The 23,197-nt window shown below is 39.3% G+C and overlaps 2 protein-coding genes across 2 annotated transcripts; one reads left to right on the top strand and one right to left on the bottom strand.

Annotated features, from left to right (window-relative positions):
* Positions 1 to 1,202: 1,202 nt before the first annotated feature.
* On the bottom strand, positions 1,203 to 8,303 carry LACC1 (laccase domain containing 1). Its single transcript, XM_021530895.3, has 6 exons — positions 8,173 to 8,303; positions 4,196 to 4,791; positions 3,459 to 3,640; positions 2,812 to 2,977; positions 1,996 to 2,221; positions 1,203 to 1,438 (listed from the first exon to the last, which is right to left on the bottom strand). The coding sequence occupies exons 2-6, from the start codon at positions 4,761 to 4,763 to the stop codon at positions 1,264 to 1,266; spliced, it is 1,317 nt and encodes a 438-aa protein (XP_021386570.1). The 5' UTR covers positions 4,764 to 4,791; positions 8,173 to 8,303; the 3' UTR covers positions 1,203 to 1,263.
* A 2,314-nt stretch (positions 8,304 to 10,617) lies between these two features.
* CCDC122 (coiled-coil domain containing 122) lies at positions 10,618 to 21,597 on the top strand. Its single transcript, XM_021530906.3, has 4 exons — positions 10,618 to 10,731; positions 12,361 to 12,759; positions 13,872 to 13,988; positions 21,433 to 21,597. The coding sequence occupies exons 1-4, from the start codon at positions 10,618 to 10,620 to the stop codon at positions 21,595 to 21,597; spliced, it is 795 nt and encodes a 264-aa protein (XP_021386581.2).
* The last annotated feature ends 1,600 nt before the right edge of the window (positions 21,598 to 23,197 follow it).

Genomic DNA, 23,197 nt, shown 5'->3' with positions numbered 1-23,197 from the left:
GCCTGCTCTTCCAGAAAACAAAAGGTCTAATTCAGTCAGCTCCGGACCAAAATGAAAACAGATTATTCCTCAAGCACAGATATTAGAATAACTTGGCAGAAGCCTGCAGAGGCAGAAGTAGCAGCGTGTGCCGTGCGGCTGGGAGAGCAGCGAGCGAGCGCTGACCCCTAGCGGGCAGAGCAGGCAGCCCGCGAAAGCGCCCGCAGCCCAAGACGCTAAGCGCGTCATGAGCGCCGCTGGCACAAGGCTTGCGCTTGGCAATTCCGCAGCCGCGATCAGCACAGCTTTACTCTCAGCAATCCCGCACTGTCTGCGTGTCAGAAAACATCGTGTCTATTGTCAAATCTACAGGCGTTATTCTACTGGCCAAAAGAAAACAGCGCACAATCAGAATTTGCTTAGTGAGACATGTAAGTCGAACTACTGGTCAGTAAAATTAACTCAGGATAAATTCACATAACTTTTTAGCTATTTATTGTATAACTTGGCATTGTTGAGACTATGTCAATGACATTATCAAAGCACCACTGTTTTAAGAAAAAAATCCTAAGGACACATGAATATACACATCATAAATTAAGGGTTTTAGTCCTACTTTTCCTACAACAATTACAGAATGGTGAGAGTTCATATATTTTCAATATCTGCCCCAAAGGAGCCGACTTACTTCTCACTTAAAAGTTATTTTCCATAGGAAAATGCCTGTAAATATTTTGGAGTTCTTTAAAGTAATCCAAAGAAGAAAATTAATCCCATGCACAAAATTTTGCAAGACTTCAGCTGAAACTATCAAAGTTAAGTGTCTCAAACAGGTAACATGCAATACTGGTTTCCCTTCCTGTATTAGCAATGTCATACTTAGTGTCATTCAGCAATCTCAACCAGAAGCTAATGAAGACTGGCATTGTTTGGGCTTCCACCAACTTAAGATAGTGAGGTTTCTGGAAAATATTTGGTCAAGGAGGATCCATAAACTTGGAGCTTGTATCTGGATCTTGTAGAAGGATTTTGCCACTGGTGTGGGTTGTCCTTGTTTCCTTTGCACCCTGTCTCACACAAGAACTGTTGTGCCCACATTATATGTACTTATTCTTGCCTCAGAAGGGCAAGAGAAGGAACAAGCAGGAGAATCTCAAGACCCATGGATTCCCTACTACAAGTCTGTGAAAGAAAGGAGGAAAAAACTTCTATGAGGAGAGCAGGATGCCAGACAATGCATCAGACTTATTATCTAAATGTTGTTCTGGCTTAAGAGATGCTGTCTCAGTCTTTGATTGATATGAAGCCAATCTGTGTCCCAAAGTTAGTGCCATCACGAAAGTGAGAGTAAAATTTATCAGGGTGGCATGCAGTACAGAAAGTGACGTTTTGCTTCTGGTCTGTGATAGAATCATCTTGGATGTTCTCAGGAAGAATCCCACCTCTCTCAAGAAGAATCCTGAAAAAAAAAAGATAATCAGAAAATATTATTGTTTGTACATCCTCACATTCTATAAGGCACTATCATTAAAGCAGAACCTCAAATACCAACAGAACAAACTGTGCCAATATTGTGATTGGGGCTTTCATTTGGTTTTTTTTTTTTGTTTTGTTGGTTTTTTTGGGGCTTTTTTTTGTTTTTGTTTTTGTTTGGTTGTTTGTTTTTGGGTTTTTTTTGTTTTGTTTTATTTTTTTGGCTTTTTTTCAGTATTAGACTAAAATAATTACTTTCCTGCAACCTGTAGGAAAGGACTCCTGTAAAGTCACATTAAATTTGAACTTTTGTCTATAATCCATAAACTAAAAATATGCAACAATATAACAATAAAATGATTGCTGAAATCCAGCAAAAGTGAGCAAATACCATTAATTCAAAAGTATCCTTTCTTGATCTGCAAAGAACTAGAGAGTACTTTGTTGTGAACCCTCACCATTATTAGTGCTGAATAATACAGTATCAAAATAATTATTTGTAATAAATGTGGAATTAATCTTTTGTTCCCTCAGGAGGCTTACCTTGTTGCTCTTCTAATATCAATATAAGGACTTGCAGAGTCAAATAGTCTCACACACTTTGGATCAATTCTGTGGAATTCTTTTGCTGATTCATGAGGAAGTTTATAGCAGCAAGGTCCCACAGACGGGCCAAGCACCACAAGGATATCCTTCATGTTACAGCCATATTCGGATACCATAGCATTCACTGTGGCCATAGACACTCCTAACAATGTGCCCTTCCATCCTGTGAGAAATGAGGGGTTGAAAAAAATTGGTATAAATTTTCATTTTAATTTTCTAGCAGCTAAAAATATATGCAATTATTAAAGGTATAAATTAGGAGATACATCTACACCTAAAATTAAGTATTTATATCTAATAATAAATTAGCTTAGAAAGCCTCCTCCTTCCCCCCAAATTTCACATCCACAGCAATCAGTTTTCTACCATAATTTTGTGGAGATGGAAACTAGAGAGAAGTGTTTAGATTAGAATTCAGAGTTCTTTTTCCCCAGTGTCCTGGTTTGGCCAATTAGAGCATACCTCACAGCTCCTCTGTGCTTGCAACATTTAAGTGAGAATACAACTGAAATATGTCAGAAATATATTCTTATAATATGGTCAAAGTGTTTTAATGTTGTTTTTAAGGAAAAACAAACTAACTAACTGACTAACTAACAGGCTCAAGCTAGAGATATTTTTTGGAATAGACAGAAGCCAAGTTTGCACTTAGGCATTGTTTGGAACAGATAGAAGAAAGCCCAGCTTTGGGCTCTTGTATCTCATTTTGAGTCCCAGGAAATCTCAACATTGCACAGGGAGTGCAATTCCTACCAGAATGAGCAGCACCGCAGGCTCTTCTGACAGGATCAGCAAACAGCACGGGTATGCAGTCAGCACCTGGAGCTGCCAGTGTGACACCCTTCTGATTCGTAACTATTCCATCATAGCTGTCAGGCTCTGTCTTTCCCACAACACACACAGCATTAGCGTGATCAACCTGTCAAAACAAAACCAGAATGTGGACAGTGATATGGCTGCAAAACAACGTAGCTCTGACTAGTACAAGGTCTTCCTTTGACATGAAACAGTCTTATGCACTAACTGATTACGCATGGAAATCAGGTGCTCCCTTGATCAAATGCCACAAAGATGCACCAGTAGAAAGCCACTATAAAAGCAATAGTGTATTTTTCTTTTAGGAGAAAGTGCTCTGATCATCTATTTGATTATTCTGCTTTGTATGTAAGTTAAATATTAGAACAGACTTGGAAGAATCAGTGCTGCTTCTCCATATTGTGACAAATGGCTGATAGTTTGGATGGCTATCCCCTCAGATAAGCTGCTAGCATAAATGTTTTAATTGTCCTGCTTATCAAAGGTTCTTGTTGACAAAGATAAGAATAATGCCTACAATTTAGCCAGTGACACATGAAGGAATATCTGATCCATTTACTTGAATCCATTGTTTTATAAGATACCTTGACTCTGTGAAAAGCCTCTGGGTTAAATCCTGCAGCATTAGCTAGCCGGCGGAGATTTTCTTTAACAACAACTTGTGGGTCCCTCCGCTTGGAGCTGCTGAAGAGATTGCAGGAACTTAGAGTTGGTATGTAGGAGATTCCACCTGTCCTTGTGGTGAACCCATGTAAGAAAATATCATCTGCCAAGGCAAGAAAACACAACAAACAATTGCTTTCAAAACAAGATCAAACCAGCTATTACATGGGTTTATAGTGAAGTGATCTGGAATTAGCCAATCAAGTAGAGTATTGCTATACCCTGGATTTAGCTGTGGCATTTAGATTTAAGGATTCCTAATTTCCTTCTTGCTCACAATGCCACAGCAGGGACGCTAAGACATCAGGCGTGTCTGGGGCTGCAGACCAGCAGAAACTCTTATCCTGCCTTTCCAAATTATGATGGTAACTCTCGAAGGGTGTAATTCCCACACAGACAGGAGGAGATTTTATAGTCTGCCCTCCACAAACCCAGGACTGTCTTTCCTTGGGTCATGATCAGGCCTGAAACAGCCTTGCCAGACTTTTGCTGTATTTTTATTGACACTTCTTCCTCTTATACACATTATACACTATTACAACATCATATAGAGTTATTTGATGCCTGAAGGCATTTCCAAATTTTACTCATTTTGCAACTCCCTGGAAGAAGTATGCTTGGTAAATCTCTGTAAAAACTGTTAGCTGGAACATTCTACCTGGGATCAGGGAAGATCTGAGGATGGTGAGCTCCCCTTTCAGGCTTGGCAGGCTTTCCAAGTACATCTGAATCTCACTTTGGATGAGTGCCACATCCTGTGAAGGAAGCATTTGCCCTTCATGCTGATGTTCTGACATTTGCAGGCTTTCACTGTCAGGTACCACCTGTAAATCCTCAAATTCAAACTGGTAGACTGCTGTAAAGAGATGGTCTATATATACTTTCATTAAGTCTTTTCTTAAGGTAGGGAGAATAACTTTAATGATGCTCAGGTCTTTTTCATCCAGTCTCTGTTTCACGGTGTATAAAGCAGCAGCTGTAGTCTGAGCACATACCACCTCCAGTCCTCTCTTCAGACTCTGAAAACCTCTCAGAACTGGAAGTAAGAACTCTTGTTCACCTTTCCTTTCACTCCCCTGCCTCTGGCAACACATGACATAAACAAACGGAGTATGGATGGGAGAGCATTTCTCAACAGCTTCCAGAGTGTTGTGTAGTAATCCATGGATGTTGTTCAGCAGGTTGGCTGGGAGGCTGAACATATCTATCAGTACAGCTTCCACCATATTCCAGGATATTTAAAGGTTTCTCCAGCTGCCAAGAAGTAACAAAACATGAAAAACAAACAAAAAGTCAAGAACAGTACTGTTAGTCCAAACACAGAATCATGTTATGACATTTAATTCAGTGATACTGTGTAGAGAAGGTACATAGCAGTTAATTACTGACTTAGGCTTTCCCAGCTGCATCAAAAGAAATTCCAACAAAAGAAAATTAGCAGAAATGGGAATAATTATATATTTAAACATTTAGGTATTTCCCTACCACCCCACCTACTTCAGGTCTTTCCCAGGAGAGGGATGATGAAAGGTTGGTACATAAGATTAGATTTATTGAATCAATTAACCTTCATTAGCCTAATGGATCTTCTTGGCATGATTGATGGGCTGTCCTCTAGCTTCCATGATTCAAACAAATACAGAGGTCCTTTGGTTTCCTGTGACTGGAGGAGTTTCTGTAACAATTTCTTTGGAAGTGTTTAACATACTTAGGTCTGAGGTGGAGCTCATGTCTGCTACCCCTCCTGGCAGTAGGGTGCTGAGCTGTGGGGGCAATGACATTTTTTCCCATAGACCTTCTTAAGATCTTTTGTACTTCTCCCTTCTGCATTTCCAAAAGAATTGACTTGCTAATTTCAGACTTTTGTGTGAAGGAGCATATGACCAGGGTAGTTCTCCTTTTCAGCATGCACAAGAACCCAGTAGTGGTTACTGACACTTTACCTTGTAATGGAAGAAGTACTTAGAACTAAATTAAAGCAAGAGAATACGGTGCACAACTTCTTACCTCAGCTTTTTCACTATGCTAGCTGCACTCCACTCTGGAATCAAGATGTGTTCAGCTTATCCAATATCATCCTGTAATTCACATTTTACTTTGTGGTCCATGGTGTAATTCCAGTTTTGGTGGTTAGTTTTTTTCCTTTATTTGAACTTTGTTGATCAAAGCCCAGCTAGGTCTACCTTGTAGGAAACTTGTCAAGCTAGGAAACTTGAAAATCCTTCTTTTCCTCTCTCTGTTGCTATGGGGGGCTATTTTACATATCCTCTCACAAGTGTCTTACTTTCTTTTCTCTCTCTCTGATAATCTTTGCATTTCCAGTGCAGGCATCCAGAGGTCTGGGACAAAATCCCTCTGTTTTGGGAACCTCGAACACACCTACTTATATTTCAGTACTAAACACTGTGCTTGATCTAGGACAAATCTATGCACTTTTACCAACAGTTGTAAGACCCCATAATAATTCAGAGTATTCTTTAACACCATCTTTTTTTTTTTTTTTTTTTCTTTTCACAGCAACAAATTGTGCATAAATATTAATTTACTTGCAGGAAAATTAATATCTTTGCAGGAACAAGGAATTTGAGAATCTTTTAAGTCTTTGCAATCAATGCTCTTCTGCCAGAACTAACAACACTAAATAATGCCTAGCACAATTTTCCTGCCCCAAGACCTCATTTGCCTGAAACCACATGAATGTTCTGGCTTCACATCACTTCATTACCCTGCAGAAATACTACTTCCATGTGTACTCGAGGCCTATCATTATGGTAGATGTGATGTACTCCTAGGCATTTTATGTTTGTCTGTAGATTCCCAAAATTTCTCCACTAAAATGAGAGGTCAAAGACCTTTGTGGTTTTAAAAGACAGCTTATTTAGAGAGGGTTTTACAGAAAACATTCTGTTTTTTCTTCATTGTTCTTTCCCCCAGACTGGAAGAAAAATAATCCTGACTGAAAATGATGTTTTCCTTTCTGCAAATTGAACACTTAAAATGATTAATTGGAGACTATCAAAACAGGTGAGCTGAAAATATTAAAATGTGATAGCAAATAAAAGCAACTGCCAAGGAATTTATGACTTCTGATTTTGCTTAGAGTATTACTTACACACAGCTGATAATTGATTTTAGAGGAAAGAGCTTGCTAATAAAACAGTGCAGAAACACACTCATGCCAAAGACCATGACTTGGGAAATCAGAGTATTTCCTTCCCTACCCTGACACCCTCTGAGGGAGGCCTGACTGAGTGTGGCACAATCCCCAACAAAGTATAGCCAATAGTCCCAGAAAGACAGCACAACAGAGGGATGTAGTGCAAAACAAGATTATTGCTCCACTTCAGATATGTCAGTAGTGGAAGGCAGAGTTCATTGGTGTTCTTGTACTTGCCCAGAAAAATACCACCAAAGAAAGGGTGGAAGGAAAGTGTTTGATGAGGTAGAAGTAATTGCATATATTGTTATTAAGTTGTGTATGTACTGCAAAACTCCACAGGGCCAATTATTGGGATGTACACATAGGAACAATGGGGCTGATTCATCCTTGTATCCTTCCAGCTTTGCATCACAGAGTCCTAGTAAGGACAGTGGTGTCAGAATAAATTTGCTTACAATCATAGCAAAACTGATAGCAAAACTGATTCCTTTCTAAGTCACTCCAAAAAAAAAAAAAAAAAACAAAAAAAAACCAAAAAAAAACCTTCTCAAAATACATGCTTGCCAAGCATAGCAACCTTTTAGCTTATGGGAGAAGTATTTATGGTTATTCAGGTTTTAATTAACATGCTCTACAGTCCCAGTGTACCATCGAAGCCATATCCAAAAAAAAAAAGTATTTATTAAGGAGTTATAAAGGAATTTTTAAGGAGTTGATCATTTTGGTAAACAATTCAAGACAAAACTTGCAGAAACTTGAACCAAGGCTACCAATTAGCTTTTTCTCACTTCCTGAAACTGACAGTACAAACGTTTGGAAGTTATGAGACTTCTTGCACAGATATCAAAAAAAGTAGGTCAAAGAAAATTATAACAATATGAGAAGTAAGGAAGGTAACAGGAGCAAAATGTAGAAAAGCAAAATGAATATAGAAAAAGAACAATGAAGGAAATAAAACCTGCAGAGTTTTTAAAGGCTGCAGAGAAGAGACAGCCCAGGGTGGAAGAGAGATGCAAAAAAAGCAATTTTCAAGAACCCCAGAAATCTAATTCTAAAAGTGCACTGTTGGCCAAGAAAAGATTGCGGACAATTTCCTGCATCTTTGAATCCTGCTGGTCATCTTATATTAGTAGAGAAACTGAGAGACATAATTTTTTGAAAATTAAAATAGCAGGAGATATTTAACATTTGCCAGAAAGAGATGGCCTGAGAAAGAAAACAGGTCACTGAAGCAGCCCAAATGAACAGAGATAATAGCACGTGTAAAATTTCAACAAGAGCAAACATAAAAAAGAAAATCCAAAAACTAGGGGAAAAAAGAAATACATTTAAGCCTCTTAAACTGGATTAAAATAAAACATTTTTCTTCTTTTAACTTAGGTTCTTTTTAGGCAAGTTTGAGGAAACAGAAATCACCACAGACAATAAAAATACTGAAGAACACACAGTTTTCACAAACACAGGAGTTTACTTACTCAGGTGGATAATCCTATTGCATTCTGAAAGGTACCGTCTGATAAAATACACAGACATTTCCAGCTTTATATGTCTCACTTCTTTCAATCTTGGAGCTGATTTGCACAGGCTGGAAATTCCTATGCTATGCAAGTCTGCAGTGGGAACCTGTATTTCTTCTTTTTGACGGGACCCTGCTTTGCAGCTGGTTACACCGGAAAGAACAAACTGTACTGCAAGGCACCAACAAGATGAACAAGTGCCTGGGGAGCTTGAAGGCGGAAGCGGCGTTAACCCTGCTGTGATCACACCTTCTGCCGCACCAGCTTTGCACAACCGCACACCAACAACCCCCCATCGCATGGCGCAGCCAAACAGGACAGCCCCACAAAGAAGTTAAAGGAAAACTTGTGCAGAGCGAAGGAGTTTCCTTTTCTGAGCTGTAGCTGTATGTTCCACTGAAGAATTTGGCAGCCAGCCACGAAAAAGTGTAATCTGGACCCAGATAGAGAGGTTACCCAATGTCAGCTTTTGGGGCCACAGGTCTCACATGAGGATGGCAATTTCGCCTTGCAGCAGTTGGGAATTTCACACAGCTAAGTGAAGAAGTCTTAATCCTTTGACAGGACAATGCAAAGGTTAAAAGGCAAGCAAGGAAATGAGGAATTGATATCAGGGTTTGTGCAAGAATCAAAAGATAATAAATACATAACCTCAGCTGGGTTGAAATCATAGTCATGACTATTAAGCATATAGACGGAAGAAAGGGGCAAGAAAAAAAGGACAGTAATTTTTAATGGACAGAGGAATTAATAAAGTCCGATTTCCCATAAATTGCTGTCCCCTGTTCCTCCTTTCTCTGCAACCACAGTAAACCTACATTTCTGCCAGGTCCAAAATACGTGTGGTGACTGCTCTGCCATTTTCTCTCCTGCTATTCTGTTCAGCATGTTCTGGACAGAGGGATGAAAGCTGAATCTTTGTTCTCTCTCCTGAAGGGGACTGAAGAGGCAATCACGTCCTTCCTTACCCAGACATCTCTTTCTCTGAAGTTTGCAAAAATCGGTCATCTCTGAGGCTTTCCATCCCACTGCCAAATGTGACTGAGCTAAGTCATTAAAAATTAACAGGGGAACTGCTTGGTGGAGAGAAATCAATCCAATAATTTCTTTCCTCAGCCAGACTAAGGAAGTAAAACTAATTAGTGGTGTTATTTTTGATGCAGAATGCTGAAAAGAAAAAGGTCAGAAAATATTCAGGATACAAAACAGTATTGAAAAATTGCAATTGACGTCTCCTGAATGAAATACTATATTTAGCTCATGGCACTTCAGAAAAGGGATGAAATAAATAGGTCATATGCAGTGATGAGCTATCAGTTTATAAAACAGTTGTTAGAAATGTATCTGTAAGTATTTTTATATTTATTTGTGTATGTAAGTTGCTTAATATGATATATAATATATATAATTAGGTTGCTTAACATAACATATAATATTTGTAATTTTAAATTAGATATGTTATAAAAATATAAAAAACACAAAAAAAATTAAAAATCGAGTTATAAAAATGGTGTGATTTAGGATTAAAACTCCCTAGAAGTCTCTAGAGGCGTACAAGCGAGGCAGAAGCAAGTCCGTGGCTACAGAGCAGGGCACGGCATAGGCCAAAGGAAACTGGGCCACATCTTTTGTCCTTCGCAACCCAGCGATGCCCGGGAAAGCTTGATGTTCCGCGCACAAGGGACGGCAGCAAGCGCAGTGCGATGCAATGCTCGGGGTGGCCCGAGGCACCCGGGAGCAAAGGGCGCGGAGCCGGCCGGCCCCAGGCACCCCAAACGCGCGGTTCCTGAGGGCTCCCTCCGCCGCCGCCCCTACAGCTCCCGGCGGGATCGGGATCGGCCCCTCTCCCGGCGGGATCGGCCTCTCTCGGCAGGGATCGGCCTCGGCCCCGCTCCCGGCGGGATCGGCCTCTCTCGGCAGGGATCGGCCTCGGCCCCTCTCCCGGCGGGATCGGCCTCTCTCGGCAGGGATCGCCCTCGGCCCCGCTCCCGGCTCCCCGTGCGGCGCTGGCGGGCCCGGCGGGCTGAGGGGCGGCGGCCGCAGCACCGCCGGTACTGGGGGAAAGGCGAGAGCACGGGCATTGAGATGCTCTTAGGGTACTTAAATAAGTTAGGACTGTGGTCGCAAACCGGCTGTCTGCTCTGCGGAGAAGCCGGAAGAACATCGCAGTATCACATCGCAGGTTTATTTTATGAGATTCTGCAAGAAAGGGTTCTAATTCTCAGTGATTAGCTTTGAGTAACCTGTTCTTGCTATTTAAAAATGAACCAAATGAAATCAATATATCGACCTGCGATCCCACGGGACAGCCTTCAATATCGTCTTGTCTACAAGAACTAAAAAGAAAGAAGATAAAACAATACACCTCTTTTTTATCCCTCCAGTTCTTCACTTCGGCCTGAAATGGCCAAGCAAAATTCCCCATCACTAGCTGAAGTTGTAAAACGAGTTGCAGAGCAGCAGCAGTCACAGGTGTCAAACATAGAAAAAAGCAAATCAGTTCTTTCCCAATTGCAGGTAATAAACCTTGTTTAGAGAAGTTTAATCAACTATTTTTCATTAGATAAAGAAGTATTTCCTTGAACAAGAGAAGCTGGTGGTGCTTAATGGACGAGTGCATTCAAGTGTAAGACAGCTATTCTGTAGCTGTGTGTGGCATTTAGGCTCAGCCAAAACCGTGGGTGTGTATTGTTGTTTGTAAGGCCACAACACAGCTAGGTATTCATTACAGCAGGTGAAACGTTGGTTTGTTGCTTGGAAAAAACAAAACAAAAATACTGGTCTGAACACGAAAAGTGAACCCACAACAACTAAATGCAAAGTTAGAGCTTTTTGATTTTTTTAAAAAAATTGTAATTTCCTAAGAAATTGTGGGGGAAGGATTTTAAAAATTAATATTTTTTTTCAGATTTTCACCACACTGTATAATTTTTTTCCTTAGCATCTTTTTTGACACAAAATACTTTTTAATTCCCCCTTATGTTTAAAGTGGGAATCTGAAATAGTCATTAAATACTGGTATTATTCAGTATTGTTTTGTAGAACACTGGATAGATGTAGTTTTTGTGAAGACTCTGTGATAATTTCTTTTATCTTTTATCAAGCTTTCAATTATTGTTTAACCTTCAAGATTAAATTTCTATTGCGAAACTTACTTTTAAGTCTGAGAAAAGATGATTCCAGTCAACATTTTTGATCATGGAAGAATGCAAGTGGAAATAGTAGAGTTCCAACTATAACATCTGTGCATAGCTCTACAACTGAAATAACTGATATTTGAAATTTTGCACAAAAATAACATTTCTGAAGTAGCAGTGAAATCTTGTATTTTTAGGAATGTCAGTGGACTGGCCACACTTTACAAGAAGCTTCGTCCTGTATCCCAAAATATAGTCTGATGATGCTGCAACAATAATTTGCAATCTTGCAATTTAAAAACAAGTATCTGTTTTAAAACAGACCCACAGAACTTGAAAGTCCTAGGTAATGACAGGTCCTTTTCCAACCTGGATGATTCTGTCATTTCTTATGATGGTTTGAAGTACTACTTTGTGCTTTTGTTCACTTCTCGTCAGTGAGATGATGTAGATACTTTTTTAGGACTACATACATATTTCTTATGGGGTTGAAAACAGCTGTGATTAATTCAACTCTCAGCTACTACTGTGATGAAGTTAGGATTTTTTCCTCAGTTGAACAGTCTAGTTAAGTTCCATCACCTGACACACTCCTCTATGTGTCTGTAGATTTTCAAAGGATTTTTGGCATCTTTAGTTTTTTTTAGTCTGATTAGGACTTCACCAGCTCTAACCAAACATCATAATATATATATATATATATATATATATATATATATATATATATATATATATATATTGCAACTGTAAGGTATTTTAAAAAAAAGTGAGTTCAAAGGTATGTTATTTAATATTTTAGACTCAATCTAAGGGGAGAAGACTAAGATAGTATTCTTACATTGTGCCCTAAGATGATGATTAAGAAATAGAAGTCTAATTATCTTCCATTCAATTCACATTAGACAAGTGAAAAAAAAAAAAAAAAAGGCTGTTGAATAAATTACAGTGTTTAACTAGATATATCTTCCTCCAAAAAAATTTCTTAAATGAACACTGAAATATTTTACAGGCAAAGTGCCAGGAACTAGACAACGAAATGAATTCTATTCTGTTAGAAACAAAGACAACAGAAAGGGAAATACATCTGCAAGATGATGCTATAGAAGTGACAAAATATCGCTGTGAAAATCTGGAGGCCCAAGTCAGAGCCCTGTATTCTGAAAATTTAAAATTGAGGTGTGAGGCAGAAACAGTACAAGAGGAGTTTGAGATGATACTTGCAAGAAATAATGAATATCGGGGAAAAATAAAGGCTCATAAACATCTTTTTTGGGAGATGGAAAGTAAATTGCCAGTTATGATTGAACTTGCTAAAAAGAAAGCGGTTGTAGAAGAATTAAAGGCAAAGAAAGAGGAGTTAATATGTGATCTCCAGAATCCAGAAGGATCTGTTATGAAACAAGTGCAGGTACTATATTTCCTTTTTGTTTGGGTTTTTTTTTTCTTTTATGTGAAATAATTTCGATACAGTTCATATAATGATTATTTTGTCTAACATGTTTATGGTTCATGAGGGGCTGACTACAAGAGAATATAGGTAATTCATAATGCTGCATTAAGTGGAAAAAAAATTGCTTCAATATGCAGTTAAAAATATCAGCATTGTTATCTGTTTAAGGTTGTAAAAATTGTTTATACCGTGTGTTCAAATGAACTCAAATATGAAAATATTACAGAACTGTAAATTAAACTTTACCATGGGATAACATACATGGACAGTTTTCAGATTCTGTGGAAGATTGTCATATTGTTACATGTTTCAGGTAAGAACACAATAGTCTTTAAACTTTGCTGTCAACAAAATAAATTTGAGCTGTTTGCCAACAGAAGATAGATTAGATGAGATGGTGAAAGAAATGAGAAGAGAGAAAAAACATGTTTGTTATTCTACTGTAACACAGTTGGTTTTACTTGACCCAATTACAATTTTTTACTAATAACAACTACATAGGTATTTTTCACAATGGAATTTTGCCCATATATAGACAAACACAAGTATGAAGTTGAAATGGGATCATGAATTTCAACTTTGATGTAACTTGCATTATTGAAAATTTGATGGTACTCTATTAATGTAAATTGATGAAAATTTGTTTGTACAACAGACCTTTCAATACTGGTAAATAAAGACTAATTAATATAGTATTTTCCTAAAAATATCTCTAAAAAATATTTCATTAAATATTTTTCCATTTTGCAGTTAATTGCACTTTAAATAAAGACCACCAGATTGAGCTCAAAGTACTGTAATGTTGTAGTTCTCATATTTCAGATCAAGAGTATATATTTTTATAGTGTAAAACTATGTGATAAAATATTTAATAGTTAATTTTTAATTACCCATCCTAAATTATTATTTTAATTATTATTAATAGGTTGATTGTGAAAATGTTTATTATAGACCTTTATCTCATCTCTATTAACTGAGACTGTTTAGATTACACAATTTTAATAAGTATATTAGACAAACTGTGCAACCTTTGAAGGAGTGGACTTCTGTATCTTGACTTACATCTGCAGGAAGAAATCACACTTTTAAAAAGTGAAATCACAACACTGAAAGACTTAATCAATAAAAAAAGAGATCTTCTGGAAGAAGAGAAGAAAAAGCATGCTAAGCTTAGAAAGGAAATTGAGGTGAGTCATTGGAAGAAAATTTAATTGCAGTTCTCCTGATGGAATGTAGATAATGCAAATGAAGTTTGAATTACTTTATACATTGTTCAAGTACATGCAGTAATGGTGCTGTCTTATATTCTGGGTACTGAAAGTCTTTCTAAAATTCAGAACTTAACTGTGAAGAACATTTTTTTCTGAAATATTTTGAGAAGAATGTCATATGTAAACTTTTGGTGTGATTCCTGGAAAATGCACATTTTAAAATTTCTGTAATACTTCTGAAATACTTTACATTTCACTTCTGCCTTGATTATTCATGACTTGATGACTCATCAGTGGAAGAATCAAATGCACCAGGAATCTCCCTAATTTAAGATGACATTAAATTAGGAATAACACAGCAGCTCCTAATTAGCTGACAAGATAAAATTCTGATCAATAGCTAAAACATTCTCTTTTAAATAATTGAACTATATTTTTTGTTTTCTTCCTTACTAAAATACCCTGTATGATTAGACAATTTTTCATTTGGAAGTTTCATATCATTTATCTTGTCAGTTCAAATAAATGCCACAAAATTTAATGAGCAAAGCTTAATAATATAAAGATTAATTGATTTAAGGTTAGGTCTGTTGCCCATTGTATAATGTAGGAGGAAGAAAGAATCATTTTTTTCATGTGACAGTGAGCAGAGAGAATTTTTAACCTGAAAAGTAAAACACAACTGCTTTAGAATAGGTCTACCATTCCAGTCAGCATTTGAGATTTTTTTTTATTACCAAGGAAACATCTTCTTAAGAAAATTCTCTAAACCCAAAGTTAAATTAAGTAGCCTAAAAATAATGTTTTGTTCTGTTACCAAAATCAAAATTAAATAGTGAAGGTCAACCATCACCTCTGTTCTTCAGTTTTCTGGATTATATGTTCTTTTTGTCTCAGAAGGAAACAGGTTCAAACCCAAAGCCTTTCAGGGTATTATTTTCTATTAAGAACTCTCCTGCAAATAGTCCAATTTTTAATATAAGAACTGACAGTGGATAGACAGAGACATTTATACCTAGAAGTCCTCAGGACAACTTGGGAAAGGATATTCAAATCAAGCACAAGAATAAAGTGACATACTAGGCACATGGATGAGGTTTTATTGAGCTGCAGTGGTGGAATTCAGCTACAGACTGCTGGCACCTGGTGTAATTGTTTGGAGCATCCAAAGGAAGGCAGCTAAGATGGGCCTTGAGGGGTAGCCATATGAGGAGCCTCTGAGGACTTTGCAGGACTGTCAATTCTGCCCTCATTGCAGTTTCAGCTTCCTTGTGAGGGGAAAAGGAGGGGCAGGCACTGATCTCTTCTCTGGGGTGACCAGTGACAGGATCTGCGGGAAGGGAAGTTGTGTCAGCAGGTTCAGGCTGGATATCAGTAAAAGGTTCTTCACCCAGGTGGTGGCTGGGCACTGGAAGAGCCTCCCTAGGGAAGTGGCCATAGCATCAAAACTTGACAAAGTTCAGGAAGCATTTGGACAATTCAGACATATGGTGTGACACTTGGGAATGTCCTGTGCAGGACTAGGAGTTGAACTTGATGGTCCTAATGGGTCCCTTCCAGCTCAGTATATTCTATAACTCTTAAGCCTGTGGACCTTCTCTTACTCTCTTTCCTGAGCGCCAGCCCCATCACCCAATTCTTGAAAATCAGATCCTGTTCCCAGCCATAGACAGGGTTGTCAGCAATTAATCAGGTTGGTTATCTATGTAGGGTCAAGGCTTCAGTCATAAGGATAATTCAAGATATCCACAAATGATAGAAAATTTGTTGTTATGTAAAAGTAATTAAAAAAAACCCCAATCCTGTCTATTCCCCTGCTGTCCTCTTTCCCCAATGCCAGTGTGTGATTGTATTACTCTTGGCAGATACTTACCTATCGTGTCCTTAAATGACCCTGGTGGTGGAGATATCCTGAGTGCCCAGACAATTCTTTTTCTAGTGTTTGACTTTCATGTATGGAAGATCCAATAAAAAACACAATGTTGTCCCTTCCCTGTCTCCAGTAATCATATTAGTGCTCCCTCCCTCAGCAGATGTGCCAGACTGTTCCCAATGATGATGCTAGGGACACATTTCTAAAAAAAGCAGATAATATTGATCATAGATGTTTCATTACAATGTAGTCCTAGTGGTGCAGATGCCCCAAGCACTTGTTCAGATGAGTGAATCTGACAGCATCCCTCAAAAAGTTGCAAACAATTATAGTGGAGGGTAAGGTAACATGAAGGCAATGAGGTAACCTGAGGTAACAAGGCATTGTCAATAAGGAAGGCAGTAATTTATAGAACACCAGTGAGGCAGTTTCCTAGTTATTTGTGAAATTTAGGCAGTGAGATTTGCAGGAAATCACCAAGAGTGCTGTGGGTTCTGATGCAGCTGTACATCATCATGTGCATGTGAAATACAGTGTAATAAAGCTTGTGTCTGCTTCAGTAAGCAGACATAAGAGTAATTATACACTACCACTTATATGCCATTTAAACAAGGGTAAGTAAGCCCAAATTTCATTAAGGGAATGCTCATTATTTCTGTTTTTATTGCAGTGAGTGTTTAATTCTTTTAACACTTCAGAATGCAAATTTACTTCTCTACATAAGGCAGCAATAAGGGCAGAATTTACAGTCCTGCATTGCTGCAGTATTACCTAAGAAAAATCTACCATTTAAATGCAGTGCAGCTATAAACATGCTACTACAGTCAGTGAGGTTACCTCATTTGTATTCTCATTTATATACAAACATGCTTGTCAAAGAATGAAAATTTCTTCTTTCTCACCTCTCATTTTGGAACCGCAAATCTTCCACATGCAAAGCCTTGTCAGAAATGTGACATGCTGTTCTTCTGTGGTATTTACTTAGTTAAATTTTAAACCTCTACAGAGTAGATACCCACGCTGAACTCTACACATAAGGTCTTATTATGACAGAGCTTTTCTTTCCTTAATGGAAAGGAAGTGAGGCATGATTCATGTCCTAAACCAGACATCTGAAATAAGTCAGATGAATGCTTGAGGGCCATGCAGGACCAGAGTGGGGCTTCCCCCGTTGCTGAGTGGCTGCTTGTAGGAATGCTGAGCAGGTGTGTTTATTGTGCTTGAGGGTCATGAGGTCTGAGGCAGGGCTTCCTCCATCACTGAGTAGTGCGCTGATTAAATGAAGCCTCTAGGGAGTGTGGTGAATAGGAGCCGCCTACCAGGGGTGTGATATGTCTCTGAAGGTGCAGCACGGCAGTTTTCAAGGCAGTTTGCACAGGATTGTGGGTTTTCTTGCTAAGTACGGTTTACTGTGCATTGTTTGCAGTGTTTCTGTTGTTTGGTAGGTTTTAGGATTTCTGGTAGTAATGGTTTTTATGTAGTTGAAAGCTATAGTTAGTATGAATGTATGTAATCAAATGGAATCCTGCAAAAAGGAAGTGTCTGTCCAGACCCATTCCTGTGTGGACTGTTTGAGTTTATCAGTGGTTTTAGGGGGTGTTGTGGAGGAAACCTGCCTGTGGTGTGAACAGGCGAATGATCTCCTTTCACTGGTGGCTGAGTTTAGGAAGTTGAAAGACTAAGGAGTATCATGAACAGTGAAAGGGAAATTGATTGGCAGAGTTCAGCCCTTCCATCCCTGAGGGAGGCCCACCGAGAGTCAGAGGACTCCTATGCCTCTCACTGTCAGACAATAGAAGGACACCTGGTGGATGAAGGGTACCTACTTGAGGAGGCAGTAATCCTCCCAACCTCCACTCCCTAGCCAGGTGCCATGTCAGAATAAGTATGAACCCCTGGATCTAGAGAGTCAGCCAGATGATTTAGAAGAAAATTATCTGCACAGTGAGCCTCCCAATTATGATTCGTCTGTGGGAAGGATTACCACCTCTAACATCAAAAAGGAAAGAAGGGTAATCATGGTGGGTGATTCCCTTCTGAGGGGAACAGAGGGCTCCATATGTTGACTGGTCCCACCCCACAAAGAGGTCTGCTGCCTCCGTAAGGCCTGGGTATGGGATATTACTGAGAGACTTTCTGGCATGATTCAGCTCTCTGATTATTACCCACTGCTGATACTCCAGGCTGCAGTGGTGAGATTGAAAAGAGGAGTATCAGGGCAATTAAAAGGGAATTTATGGCACTAGCTCAAGTAATTGATAGGACAGGGGTACAGGTAGTCTTTTCCTTGGTCCCTTTGGTGGCTGAGAAAAATGGTGGAAGGAATAGGAGAGCTCACATGATCAATAAGTGGCTCAAGAGTTGGTGTCACTGACAGAATTTTGGATTCTTTGATCATGGGGCAACTTTTATGGCACCTGGCCTACTGGAACTAGATGGGCACTATCTTTCTATTAAGGGTAGAAGATGTTTACCTTATGAACTGGCAGAATTTGTTGAGAGGGTTTTAAACTAGGTTTGAAGGAGGAAGGGGATGCATCTGGGCTGTCTGGAAGCAGGCCCAAGGGTGGTAAGCCTGAGATAGGAGTGGAATCAATAGCCCAGCTGAGGTGCATGTATACCAATGCAAGCAGCATGTGTAACAAACAAGAGCTGGAGGCCATGGTGCAGCAGCAGAGCTATGATGTAATTGCCATCATGGAAATGTGGTGGGATACTCATATGGCTGGAGCGCTGCACTGGATGGCTACAAGCACTTCAGGAGAGACAGGAAAGGGAGAAGAGGTGGAGGGGTGGCCCTTTATATTAGGGAGGCTTTGGATGCCATAGGTATTAATGATGAAGTTCAATGCCTACAGGTAAGAACTAGGGGAAGGCGAACAAGGCTGACATCCTACTGGGAATCTGTTATTTTCCACCCAACCAGGATGAAGTGGTGGACAACTCATTCTATAAGTGGCTAGATACTGTTTCAGGATCATCAACCCTTGTTCTTGTAGGTGATTTCAACCTGATGGACATTGCTAGGATCTTAATACAGCTGAAAAAAGACAGTCTAGGAAATTTTTTAGAGTCTGTGGAGGATAGCTTTTTATTGCAGCTGGTGGGTGAGCCCACCAGGGGAGGGACTATGCTAGATCTGTTATTTGCAAATAGAAATAGGTTGGTAGGAAATGTGGTGGTTGGAGGCTGCTTGAGACATAGTGATCATGAAATTATAAAATTCTTAATGTTTGGTGAAATCAGGAGGAACATTAATAAGACTTTGGCCTATTCAGGAGACTTATTCAGAGAGTGCGTTGGGAAGCACTCCTTAAAAACAAAGGAGTTCAGGAAGGGTGGGCGTGCTTCAAAATGGAGATCTTGAAGGCACAGGAACAGGACTGTCCCTGAGTGCCAAAAGATGAGTTGATGAGGCAAACATCCAGCCTGGATGGGCAAGGAGGTTTTGGAGGAATTTAGGAATTAAAAAAGTATGTATTATCTTTGGAAGTATGGTCAGGTCTCTTAGGAAGTATTTAGAAAGGCTGCTAGAGTATGTAGGAAAAAAATTAGGGAGGCCAAAGCTCAGTTTGAACTTAGAATGGAGACTTTTGTAAATGATAATAAAAAATGTTTTTATAAATATATTAATGTAAAAGGAAGAGTAAGACTAATCTTTATTCTTTATTAGATGCAGAAGGGAACTTAGTAACTGCAGATGAGGAGAAGACAGAAGTGCTTAAAGCCTTATTTGTCTCAGTTCTTAGTGGGAAGGTGACTTGCCTTCAGGACAACTGTCCTCTTGGGTAGGTTGATGGTACTGGGGGGCAGAATGGTTCCCCCATTATCCAAGAAGAGGCAGTCAGAGAACTGCTGGGATACTTGGATATTCATAAATCCATGGGACCAGATGGGATCCATCGCAGGGTGATGAGGGAGCTGGCAGATGAGCTTATGAAGCCACTCTCCATCATTTACCAATAGTCCTGTCTCTCTGGTTAGGTTCCAAATGACTAGAAGCTGGCCAATGTGATGCCCATTCATAAAAAGGGTGAGAAGGAGGATCCTGTTAATTATAGGTCAGTTAGCCTGACCTCAGTACCCGGTAAGGTTATGGAACAGTTCATACTGAGTGCTATCATACAACACTTACAGGATGGCCGGGCTATCAGACCCAGCCAGCATGGGTTTAGGAGGGCTAGGTCATGTTTGACCAACCTGATCTTCTTTTATGACCAAATGACCTGCCTGGTGGATACAGGAAAGACTGTGGATGTGTACCTGGACTTCAGCAAGGCCTTTTACACTGTCTCCCAAAGCACACTCCTTGAAAAGCTGGCAGCCCATGCCTTTGACAGAAGCACTCTGTGCTGGGTTAGGAACTATCTGGACGGCCAGGCCCAGAGAGTGGTGGTGAGTGGTGCTGCATCCAGCTGGGGCCAGTCACCAGTGGTGTCCCTCAGGGGTCTGTGCTGGGGCCAGTTCTGTTTAATATCTTTATTGATAACATGGATGAGGGGATGGAGTCTTTCATTAGTAAGTTTGTGGATGACACTAAGCTGGGATCATGTGCAGATCTGTTGGAGGGTAGGAGGGTTTTGCAGAGAGACTTGGAACAGTTGAATGGATGGCCAGAGTCTAACAGGATGAAGTTTAATAAATCCAAGTGCTGAGTCCTGCATTTTGGCCTCAATAACCCCCTGCAGCGTTATAGGCTGGGGATGGTATGGCTGGACAGTACCCAGACAGAAAGAGACCTGGGGGTGCTGGTCTACAGCTAGCTGAACATGAGCCAGCAGTGTGCTCTGGTGGCCAAGAAGGCCAGTGGCATTCTGGCCTCTATCAGGAATGGTGTGGCCAGCAGGAGCAGGGAGGTCATTCTCCCCCTGCACTCAGCACTGGTGAGTGCACTTGAGTGCTGTGTCCAGTTCTGGGCACCTCAGTTTGGGAAGGATGTTGAGACACTTGAGCATGTCCAGAGGAGGGCAATGAGGCTGGTGAGGGGCTTGGAACACAAGCCCTGTGAGGAATGACTAAGGGAGCTGGGGGTGTTTGCCTGGAGAAAAGGAAACTCAGGAGTGACCTTATCACTCTCTACAACTCCCTGAAAGATTATTTTAGTCAGGCGGGGGTTGATCTCTTTCCTCAGGCAGCAACTGACATAACAAGAGGACACCATCTCAAGCTGTGTCAAGGGAAATATAGGTTGGATATTAGGAAAATGTTTTTCACAGAAAGTCATAAGTTTCTGGAATGGCCTGCTTGGGGAGGTGGTGGAGTCACCATCTTTGGATGTGTTTTAAAAAAGACTGGATGTGGCACTCAGTGGTATGGTTTAGTTGAGGTGTTGGGGTGTGGGTTGGACTCGATGATCTTGAAGGTCTCTTCCAACCTAGTAATTCTGTGAATGGCTTCCTAGATGTCTCTGTCTCTTCAGTAGCTAAACATAAATGTGGAATAATTTGGCCAAATGTCAGAATATGTACTTGGACAGAATTAGGTGAGATGAGCTCACCTCTGTAAATAGTTTTACTGGAATTAAATGTTTGTTTTTCCTTTTTTTAGGTGCAGAATAAGAGATATGATGCTATATTAAAACGTCTGCATTGCCAACTGAACAAAGTCCAGTCAAATAAAAGACAATGGCACTGGAACATTCAGCAGTTGGAGAAGAAGGCTGCAGAACTAAGAAAGTGTCTTGGAGTAGCAGAGTTACAAAACATCATGTAATAAACTTAACAAAGATAGAATGTACATAATCTTTTCCAGGCAGGGGAGTTTTTTCTGGAAATGCTACAAATCTTAAATAGCCTGATAACTGGACTCAGTGATTTCTTTATTTTTAATGGTTTTGTCTTTAATTTTGTGGCCTAAACTAATAGCCACAATAATGAAACGGCTATTCAGAAATAACTTAGCTGTTCAGGAAGAAAGTTACTGTCACTTTGAGGTGTTTTCAAAATACGTTTTATCTAAAAAGTTATTTGAAAGTCAACCAAACAAGATTTGGGAAGTTTGTTCATATTTCATTTGGTCTCCTATAGAGAAATTGATATTGGTATCTATCTGCACTCCTAAGACACCAAAGTTCTTTTGTCCTTTATCCATATCTTTTTATTGCAACTTGCTAAGGAACTCTGAAAGCTTTGATAGACTGTATTTTGCTCTGCAGTCTGCCAGGATGTTTTAGCATGGGGGCCAAAGGCTGTCCAGGTGTAAAAGGCTTTGGAAAAAGTACACTCATAACTGGACTTCAAATAATCTGACTTCAACTGGTCTAATAGATGTTAGCAAAGAGGAGGGAGTACCAGATCTGGACAGCTTGTAAAATAGAACAGCTCACCCTCAAGAAACAGGAATACATTACAGATTGATGATAGAGGAATTTAACTAATATCAGCCATCTAACATCTTAGTGCTTAATGATCTAAGATGACTCAACATAAATGACAATGTATTAAAAATTCTTGTTAAAACAGTAGTGAACAGCAGCCATTTTCCTTTACTTTCTTTTTATTTTTATATTGCTTGGGGGGATTTGAAGAGTTTACAATACTTTCTCTACTCTTACACTTAAGGCAGTCGTTCTGCTTGGACATAACTTGTAATGTTTATCTGTTCTATAGAAGTAGCTTTTTATTTAAGGTGTTGTCTTGAATAATTTAGATTTACCTTTACCCATGAATATAAAATGAAGACTTGACTATTTACTGTAAAAAATGTTAAACTGCTTATATATTGTTATCTTAGAGTACCATTATTACCTTCATATATTAATGTATATTTACATTACCCTTAATATGTTATTTCACTTAATATAAAGTTATTTTAAGCAATATCCTGATTCATTAAGATTCTCTCTCAACGTTGTTAGTCTCTCAAGACTTTTTTGCTCAGTCTTTTTCCTTTGCAGTAGTATGAACCAGGCTGCTTTCATTACAGTAATAAAGTAGAAATAAAAGCCCTAATATCATAATCTATAGTAACAATATGTCCTGAATATTGATTCTTACTGTGTATGTAGCATGAAACTGTAACATTACAATTGTTTATCCCAGAACAGAGCAAATTAGCATCCATTTTATGCATGTGTGTTTTCTAGAAAGGGTCCAGATCTGAAAAGTTGGAGAATTTACTGTGTTATTGTTAATTTCAGCAGTTAACTGCTCTTCTTTTATTTTGCATGATTCCTAGTTTCAGTTTATTCATCTATCAAATGAAATGAGTGTACTTTATATCAAGTACAATGATATAAGTAAAAATAGTGATGTGCTGTCTTCTTGATGGGTTAAATAGTTCAAGCCTTCTAAAGCTATTGATTTTCAGACCT

This window comes from Lonchura striata, chromosome 2 (assembly GCF_046129695.1).
Source record: "Lonchura striata isolate bLonStr1 chromosome 2, bLonStr1.mat, whole genome shotgun sequence".
Classification (NCBI taxonomy): domain Eukaryota; kingdom Metazoa; phylum Chordata; class Aves; order Passeriformes; family Estrildidae; genus Lonchura; species Lonchura striata.
This window is presented reverse-complemented; position numbering and strand designations above follow the sequence as displayed.